The 10001-nt window shown below is 44.8% G+C and overlaps 1 protein-coding gene across 2 annotated transcripts in view; it reads left to right on the forward strand.

Moving 5' to 3' along the window:
- The window catches only part of PDE9A (phosphodiesterase 9A), a 47922-nt gene extending 37927 nt beyond the window's left edge, over positions 1-9995 (forward strand). For both annotated transcript variants that reach the window (XM_057382687.1, XM_057382688.1), the window contains 8 exons: positions 2674-2778; positions 3880-3962; positions 4806-4962; positions 6113-6226; positions 6879-6983; positions 7717-7845; positions 8065-8160; positions 9750-9995. In XM_057382687.1, coding sequence (XP_057238670.1) covers positions 2674-2778; positions 3880-3962; positions 4806-4962; positions 6113-6226; positions 6879-6983; positions 7717-7845; positions 8065-8160; positions 9750-9800 — 840 coding nt within the window. In that variant the 3' untranslated portion in view covers positions 9801-9995. The remainder of the gene's footprint in view (positions 1-2673; positions 2779-3879; positions 3963-4805; positions 4963-6112; positions 6227-6878; positions 6984-7716; positions 7846-8064; positions 8161-9749) is intronic.
- Positions 9996-10001: the final 6 nt, after the last annotated feature.

The following is a 10001-nucleotide window of genomic DNA, read 5'->3' on the forward strand; positions in this document are numbered from 1 at the left end:
AAGACAAGTGTTTTCAGATATARCTAAAAAGTGCCAATATGTGCAATAATCATTCAGTGTACTAAATCATGGGGAGTAAAAGCACAAGTCAGGAAGGAAAAAGAATTGCTGAGAAGGTAACTTTTTTTGCTTCAGTCTTTGATGTGAGAATGTTGCAGAGATGCAAAATGAGAGAAAGATGAGATCATACCAAAAGTGAAATGTCTGAGTAAGAAACACCAGAATATTTTAAAATCAATGACTTTTCAGGTCCAAGGGAGAAGATAAAAAGGTGTTTGCTAAAAAGCTGAAGAATATATTGGCTTTCTTAAAAAAAATCATGTTCTTAGAGGACTGTAAAACAGTAAATATTTTATTTATTGTTTAAAAAGGACCCAGGGATAGCCTCAAGAATAACTAAAAACTTACCTCTGTGTCAGACAAATTTATTTAGACAACAATTAAAAAATCACTGTGTATTCATTATACAGATGTTTCATAGGATTCCTGTGGTAAATACTTATATCTCATTAATCTCTTCTAATTACCTGAAGAGTTTGCAGAGGATAGAAGGTTTTACACAATAGGTGCAGACTCCTAAAAYAATTCACAGAATCAGGAAGTGGCTGGAAAAGACAAAGAAAACRCTGGGTTTATCACTCCTGCAATGGCAGGAGGCACATGGGGCTGTCACTGCTGGGTGTCCTCCTGCAGGACAGAGCCAACGGGGCACAAGGCTGAGCAGAACCTGGAAAAAGGCACAAAACATCACCCCAGAAGGCAGAAGGCTCATCTGAAATTTATTCCCAACACTGGTAAAGCCTTTTTTTAGAAAAATAGTACAGCTGCATTAAAGGAGATACCAAAAATGATCAAAAGCTGGTAAATCTCTCTCCGAAGAAGGCACATGAAAAGCTCGGTGGCGTTGACCTTACAAAGCAGCTGAAGACAAGGGGTGGGATGGAACCCGATGCAAACAAGGATAACACGGAGTAGATGGAACAGAAGATCTCCTCCCCCTGTTTCACAGCCCCAAAACATGGGAAGCAAGGTGATATGTCAACACACAGCAACAGGCCTCCCACACTGCAGGCAGCTTCCCCGAGCTTGTGTCTCCAGGCAATTTGTCAGCACTGGCATTTAAGGCAGCCTCATCTGAGCAACAAGGGGAGGTTGTTGTGTGTTTTCTACAACAGGGCGAGGTTTCCTTTCTTAAACCAGCCTCCAAGAAAGAAAGGTGATTTAAAAAAGCCCCAAGGGCTCTGCTGCAAAGTGTGATTCTTCCCCAGGCACAGCACGGGCATCACTTTAAACTGAAGTGGGTGAGGAAAAGCCACCTCGTGCTTGTCCTGGCTTTGTTGCTCCCACATCCTCTGGCTACAGAAACCTTCCAGAACAGAAGGGAAGGATGACTAATGCCACCCAGTCACTCCATCCCTTCAGTGCTCTGAGTCAGGGGTCCCTTGGGATGCTCTGGGCTTCAGAGCTGGATGTAAACATCACATCCATGCAGTTCTGTGCAGTGCCACGTGCAGGCTGTGAAATACTCACCTGGCTGACAACCACACCGTGCCATTCCTTGGCCACTTTAAAATAATGAAATACGTGTCCAAAATCTTTGCTTCAGAATAATCTGAACAGCTCTTTCAAAGAGCCCCCTCAGATTCTGAATAAGCATTGAAATCTGAACAGCTTTTGCAARGATCCCCAACAAATTTTGAATAAGCATTGAAACGCCACAGATTTTTTTACCTTATCATGGCCTTTGAGTTTTGCTAGAAGTGAGGTACAGGGTTAAATGGTTTGATCATGATTGGGCATGAAGACTCATGAAATAAATTCCCTATTTAGATGGAAAAAGGCATGGCAATTCTGTCCATGTCATTAATTCAGGCTCATCAACTGAAGCATGTGCACGAACGAGGGCTCTCTGGGGTCCAGGCAATGGAGGAGGATTCAGCAGGAGGGTCCAGCTTTGTGCAGGACGGGAAACCAAAGGAGCATTGGAATAATGACCGTGGCATGTGTTARCCCAGCTGTGCCAGCCTCCCTCAGCTGGACACAGGGAAAGACAGGCTTTATCCTGGCAGGGGAATGAGGGCACGGAGCCAGGATCTGGAAAAAGCTGAACCACACAGCAATGGCTGCTGTGAGCCCATAACAGCTCAATSTCCCCCAGGCTGCCTGGCACAGGAAACCCAGCCAGGTGTGCTCCAGCCTTCACATCTTCCCTCTGCCAAGCAACACATCCCAAAGTGCCACCCCTGAGTGCTGGCAAGTGAAATATCAGCCCCATTTCAGCATGCAAGATTTCAGAGCTGCAGGTTGCCTTCAGCAGGAGAGGGAGATGGGGGTGGGCTCTGAGCTCTTTACAGCCCCCAAAGTCACCTTTTAGCCACTGCAAGGTTTGAAATACAAATTGGGGATGAGAGCAGAGTCCTAAGGCTGTGATGYAGCTGTGCTGAGGTGTTTGCCTACTGCTGGCTGGTGTGAGAGGAGAGTGCTGTGAGCTTTACCTGCTGGTGAATTCTTGGAACWCAGAAATATCACCCAGAAAGGCAGAGAGTGTCAGAGGCCTTGTGCTGTCACTCTCTGCAAAAAATAATCCTGAGCTCCATAGGATTCCTTCAAGGACACACAGAGCTTGGGAAACATCTCTCCAACCTCTGACAGCTTCATTCCCTCTCTCTGCAGCTGTGCATTCAYGACAATTACAGAAACAACCCCTTCCACAATTTCCGGCACTGCTTCTGCGTGACCCAGATGATGTACAGCATGATCTCGCTCTGCAGCCTCCAGGTACAGCCCCCTCTCCATGGCATCCCCTCCATTTCCATCGTGAAACATGAGCCACTTCTCTTGCAAAATGGGCCACCAGCCTGCTGGCAAGTGGTGGCCTTTGAGGAGTCTGTTCTTGCTCAGTCCCTSTCCCCGAGGAGAGGTAATGGAAAATTGCATTTCCACCTCTGGCTGCCCACTCAGCCATCCCGTTCCTGACTCCAAGCACCCACACAGCTTTCTGAGCTTGCTGGGAAGGTAACTTCACCTCCTGGATATCCAGAATTTGTCCATTGTTGGAGTAAAAATTTAGGAATGACGGCCAAACCCCCACTGAATTATAGTCGGTGGATAGAGTCTTCATCTGGGACACAAAATGTTCTCATAAGAGGTTTTCTCCAAATGTGTGCTTATACCTGTGTTTGGACCTGTAGCCTGGCATGTGTTGTATGCAGAACACTCATTTGGCMTTTATTTTGTCCCAAACTGTAGGCATCAACTCATTTCACTGTCTGGATAACCTGCACTCATATATTCATTTCATTTCTTTRCAAAACTGCTTTTATTCACTTTAAAAAGCTTCTTTCTTCTCCATAGTTAAACAAATCAATTTCTGGCCTAAGTCTGTTTTCTTGCCAGTAGCACTATGAAGAAAAATTTGCTTTAATGTGAGTCCATGCTATTCAAAAGCTGAGGGAACACAGCATTTAATTTTTCCTCTCCCTTTTCCTAACTTCAGCTAATGCAGAATTCAATGGCAACTGAGCCATCTTTCAGCCCTCCCTTAACGAATCAGGGTGCTCAAATGACTTGTAAGAGACTGAACTAATGCCTCAGTGCTTTTTTATGATCTCTGCAGTAATAGCAAGCTTCAAGAAAATTGCCTCCTCTGAGCTGCTGTTATTTAATGTAACAAAAGCAAATCTGAGTCATTTTTACTGGAAGGGAAGKCAGATTTCTCTTTCTTGGCTGAAGTAAATTCATCTGTGGCAAAATGCTTCATTTTGCTCAGATTTGCATTTCTCTAAAAAGTAAACACGTCTGGTTTCTTTATTTCTTTTCATTTATGGGGATGGGGGAAGTAGAAATCACCATACCACATTGGTGTTTTGTATTTCACAGGAGAAATTTTCCCAAATTGACATTTTGATTCTCATGACGGCAGCGGTRTGCCATGACTTGGACCATCCAGGCTATAACAATACGTAAGTCTGTTCTCTTGCTTCCACTTCCATTAAAATTTATTGGGAAGGTAATACTGGTTGGCGTTTTTGRGTAGATCAGGTTTTCTTTCTCACAGCTTGACCTTTTCCCAAGGCTCTGCTGTTCACTCACATGTGGGCCAAAGCAGAGCTCRGGTCTGGGTTGGGGTTTGCCAGCTGTCCTTGGTTCTGTAAGGAAAGTTTTTCAGATTTCTATTCCAACACTTTCTCCCACGACTCCTGAGAAAACAAGGTAAAATACTTTACAGCTGGTAACAGAGCAATAAATTATTATAATGGAATAATTACACTAAAATTCTAAGGGGGACTAAGTTTACATGTTATTTCATAATTATAAATCATGAAATGAATATTACTTTACTTATTATCATGTGAGGAAATTATTGCCATTGTCCCACRGACACTTCTGTGTGCATGTGAAAAAGATAATATGATTTATTTGAAGCCATTCTTTAAATAAGGGCAAAACCCAGTTCTGATTGGGATCAGTGAGAATCTCTGCATTTGCCATTAGTGGGGGTTGAATTAAACCCAAATAGTTCCTTCTGCTTTTCTTCTATGTAATTTTAAACTRCAGAGATGTRGTAAAATTYAAAGAAAGAAAARAAAATCTATAGGGGAATGTTCATCCACTGAGAGGAATCAGCGCCTGTGATTATATAAAAGTAAAATCTATTTTCTCTGAAAGTCTGGTTTAACACCACCAACAAAAAAAAAAACGAATTGCAGCTAATTGAATAAGCATTGGAAAGGGTGTAGGTGAGGGAAAGCAGCGTGGTAGGGTGCATTCAGGAGATTTTTGCTGATGGCTTTCCCTGCCCTCAGCTACCAGATCAACGCGCGCACGGAGCTGGCCGTGCGCTACAACGACATCTCCCCGCTGGAGAACCACCACTGCGCCGTGGCCTTCCAGATCATCTCCCAGCCCGAGTTCAACATCTTCTCCAACGTGGACCAGGACCAGTTCAAACAGATCAGACAGGTAGGAGAGCTGCTCCCTGACACACCCTTCAGAGGATGCAAACACTTCCCTGCTCCACAATGAGAGTGACTCATTCTCCCTCAAGGGTACAGCTGAAAAAGCCCCTTGAGCTGGAAGGATCCGAGAGGGATTCTTGGAAAATGTCCACAGCAGCACTCCCTGGAATGTGTTTCTGAGGAATAATGAGTACATCCTGGCYATTAAAGCCTAGGACATTTGGAGGGGTAGATATTTATATTGTTGAAGGAGCCAGTTAGCTCTAACCGGGGAAGGATTAAGCTCTCACGGCAGAAGTTTGTGCTTTAAGGGAGYGCTGTATTAATTTTAAGAGGGGCTTCAAAAGGGGAAAAAAATTACAGCAGCAGAGCACTWGTGCTGTTGGAAGAGGCTCCAGTGCACTGGGAGCCATCACAGCTATCTCTGAGGCCCTGAAMAATGTTACAATTCCCATTAGAGCCCTGAGGGCCAAAATTCAGTCTTAATTTCCACATTACACCTTCCTCACACAACAAATGAAGAAGCAGACCAGTATAAGGGCTGGTTGGAGTTCCTGATTCTGCCAGCATGTGGGAAACTGGCACAGGGCCAAAATRGATTGTTCTGTATGAAAACCCAAAACTTTAAATTAACCACATGTTTTCCCATCATAAACTCTGCAGAACAGGAAGATACAGAGCTCCTTGACCACATCCAAATGTTTCAAAGCCCTTAATCCAAAGAGGATGGGCACAGCTGGCATCCAGATCATGATTTCTGTCTCTTCTCAGGGCCAGCARAAAAAGATTAAGACTTCTAAGAGTCAGCAGCAAAACCCACAGTGCCTTTCCATGGAGATGAAAGCAGATCTTGGCAGCCAGAGTGTGGCTTTTAACATCCCATTGTACAGTTTGCTTTTCTACAATCAGTCAATCAGAAAGGCAAAAACCTCAGTGCCTCTGGAAGATCACATAACACCCTGATCCTCGTGTACCACGAACTCTTTGTAACCCTCTTCCAGTTTCCTGGCAGTTTCAAGTCAGAAACTTCCCCTTCCAGCATGAATTCAGTGCATCTGAGGCATTTTGTGCACAGGACAGACCCTACTTGGCTCTTGCAGAACAGACTTTGTAAAGAATGTCAAGCTAATATGTGAACATGTTTTCTTTTCTAGGGGATAATTACATTAATCCTGGCTACAGACATGGCGAGACACGCAGAAATACTGGACTCTTTCAAGGAAAAAATGGAAAATTTTGATTACACAAATGAAGAACACATGACCTGTGTAAGGAGGCTTTGTGGATTGTTGTTTTTCTGTGCATGGAGTGAAAGCTTGCAGATTAACTTTTGTTTGTTTAAAAACCAAGATTCAATATATATTATCAAAAAAATAATCCCTCCTACATTCTCTGCCCCACCAAAACTTAATTACAATCTGGAAGTACTCTATATTAAATAGATTATTCCAGCTTTAGAAATCCTGGTGTCCCATCAGGGAAATGAAAAATTTTACTCTATCAGTGTCCTTTTCTGCGGGGCAAAAATATCCACAAGAGTTCAAACTCCAGTCTCCTCTACTTCTGCAGTTGTCTTTGACTTCCAGGGAAATCTTTTCCCAGCTGCCTCTGAGTGCTCCACAAAAAAAAAAATGTAATGGTCGCTTGTGACTGAATCTGTTCATGCAGCAGACAAGGGTGCATCTCACTGTGACACATCCCAGTGCTGCAGACAGGGAAAACAAGGCATGGAGGGGAAAAGTGATTTACACAGAGCAGCTGAGAGAGGGGAAAAGCATCCAGATCATTTAAGACCTCTGGTTTAATCCTGAAAGTGTCATTTCTGGTTGAAAGCATTGCCTCCCACTGCATTGCAAGGTTGTGGGTGAGGGGAAAGGACTGGCTTTAAGGCTGCAGYATTAAAGTATTGTCCTGTTTCAGCTGAAGATGGTACTGATAAAATGCTGTGACATCTCCAACGAAGTCCGCCCGATGGAAGTGGCKGAGCCCTGGGTGGATTGCTTACTGGAGGAGTATTTTATGCAGGTAAGAGTGAGGGAGATGAGCAATTGCACAATTTTCTGCAATTCCCACATCCCACCTCAGCTACAGATGCTCTGCTGTCTGAYAGCCCAGTCTGATTCTAGCTCTCAACTACCTGGTTTAGTGGAAGTTTCCCTGCCCATGGCAGGGGGTTGGAACTGGGACACCTTTAAGGTCCTTTCCAATCCAAACCATTCTATGATTCCATAGGAAGTTTCTAACTCAGAAAAGTCAAAGATGCCAGCAACAGAACCTGCTCAGAAAGCAAATGGGTWCAACCGATTTTTTCTTTTAATCATTAGTAAAGAAGGAGATGTGATTTTCGGTTGGATACCTGAAAATAATGACTCTCTGGAGAATAATGAGGAAATCACAGAACTATTCCTTCTCTCTCAAAGCAGCAAGAGCCATTACCAGCTTTCTAAATGCTCTGAATTATTTTACCTCACAARTCCAGCAGGTTTGCAAAGGGAATTGGACACCTTGCAAATTTTTCACTGGAGGTGAATTCTTTCACGCTGGTGCTGAGCAGAAGCCACTGAACAGAATTCTCTTTATTCACATTTTGCTCTCAACAAAGCAGATRCCTTGGCCTGAGGGAAACACATCTCTGTTCTGTGCTATCTTCAAACACCTCTGTGATCTGTGGCTGAAGGCTACTGATCTGCTTGGTGCATGACTATCCTCACAGCCTTCCAGCCAAGATTAATATTTGCTAACTCTGGGTTTGTTCCAGAGCGACCGAGAAAAATCCGAGGGGCTGCCGGTGGCGCCRTTCATGGACCGCGACAAAGTGACCAAACCCACGGCGCAGATCGGGTTCCTCAAGTTTGTCCTCATCCCCATGTTCGAAACAGTGACCAAGGTAGAGCCAGAAACCCCAGAGGGGAAGAGCAGAGTTTCAGTTTGCCCCACCAGGTGTTTGGTGATCCAAGGAAATTGGGATGTTCCTTCCACACCCCGCCTGCCACCCTGTTTTTCACTGTGTGAAAATTTCACTGTGTTAATTTTCACAATTAAATAATGCAGCAAGTTAAGGAATGCAMAAGGAAATGTTGATATTCTTTCTCTTGTTTGCACCTAGCTGTTCCCAGAAGTGGAGGARGTGATGCTGCAGCCTCTGTGGGAATCCAGGGACCACTACGAGGGGTTAAAACAGATAGATGACGCTATGAAAGAGGTAATTATTAACTCTAATTATCTCCTTGATACAGTAAACATGATGATTGAGTAAGTCAAACATTATAATTAAGCAGCAGCTGAATTCTGAAACAGCGGGAATGCTCATGGTATAATCATTATCCTGAAAAACACATTCCTGACACCTGGCTGGAGAGAGGAGTGTGCCACAAGCAGCCAGAACAAACCCTGGCAGAGCCCACCAGGCTCCACACAAGTGTGGACATGGGAAAGGAGCTGCTTGCAAGGCACAGACCCCAGGGATAACCCCCTGAGGGGAGCACATTGGCAAATGCCTCCCTCTGCAGGGATCTGCCTTCCCTTGGGAAGGAGTTTCCCTGGGCTACCCTGCAGCAAAATGTCCTGGGGCTGGGCAGATCAAGGCTCTGCACCACCAGAGCATGATTTTATTTTCTGGGAAAGAGCTTCTAGYCATGTGTGTGTCATGAAGGATGTGCTTGGCATTTCATGGGGAGTTACCCTATTGTGCAGAGCGTCCAAGGGGATTAAACACACAGGCAGTGAAGCACTTCTATGGTCCCCAAGGGTTCATTTAGGTTTCATTTAGAAACCACATCTCATTTTGACATGTAAGGCTCAGGAGAGGGGGGAATTCTGYGTGGCCACATTTTCTGTCTCTCAGCATTGTCTCAGGAGCCTGGCAGGGCAGAGCCCAGCACCCAGGGCAGCAGTCAGGGGCTGGTCCAGCTCCCTGCTGCCTGTGACAATGGCCCTGCACCCCTTCCTTGCTCACCTCTTCCAGGACCTCCTTTCCCTGCTGAGACCCTCGAAAGAACCTGCCCAAATCACAGAGCAGCGAGTTTCTGACATGAAAAATTCATCATGTAGTCAGGGTGCTATCAGTCAATCCATCACTGAAATAAATTGGGAAGTGCCCTGGAGCACGGTGGTGCTGATATTGTTTGATTTGTGGGTAATGAGGRCTCCTTCCCTGATCATCCATGAGTGGAACAGGAGCTTTGCTACAGCTCCCATCTCCTCCCAAGTGCTTTGGAGGAAAAGCCCCTCAGCAGCTCAACTACTGAGGCTCGTTGATCAAAGAGCACAGGCTTTGAGGGCACAAAGTTTTAAAGGAGAACAAAGTCTTTYGGGAATTTTTCAGTTTAGAGAGGAGCATTTCGCAAACGGGGGCGAAAGAACTCAMATACAACTGCCAGACTTTCTGAGTCTTGTTCATCTTTCAAGTTGAGCTGAGGTTTTATTTCTGGTTTGCAGAAGCTGTCAGAACAGCATTTTTATACAAACTGATGGAGCTTTAATTACAGTRTATTGGCACAAGAGGTCTTAGAAAAATAGGAGCTGCTTGAATTCCAAAATATCCTGAAACAAGAGAATTTAATTAATAATTGAGAGCCTAGTAGAGGAGATGATGACAAAGACTGAGTTCTGTTTGCTCAGGACATTCATCCAGAGCTGTTTGGATGAAACAATGCCTGTGATATTCCAAGCTGCTGCCTATTATTTCCCAGGAAATGTTGCACATGCCTTGTGGAGAGCAGAGCGTGGGACTCAGAGCAGCTCTGGGAGTGTGAGTTTGGGGTGTTAATCCTGCTTTGCTCTTCATTCCAGCTGCAGAAACAGAAAAGTGAAGGTTTGACAACGAGCAGCACTGAAAAGTGAGAGGAAACAACCTTTGAACAAAAAAAACCACGAGCCCTGGGCCACTCTGGTTTTGAGAAATTCTGTGTTTGCCGAGCAGACGTGATGTCTACATCCAAATCCAAGTGGGACCATACAGGGAGAGGTGGCAGGGATGGATCCACAGCCTGCAGAGGCTGCTGCTGCTGCTGGACACCACAGGCTGCCCAGACTCTGGCATCC

Source organism: Malurus melanocephalus, unplaced genomic scaffold (assembly GCF_030028575.1).
Source record: "Malurus melanocephalus ecotype Western Australia unplaced genomic scaffold, MMel_1.1 scaffold_579, whole genome shotgun sequence".
Classification (NCBI taxonomy): domain Eukaryota; kingdom Metazoa; phylum Chordata; class Aves; order Passeriformes; family Maluridae; genus Malurus; species Malurus melanocephalus.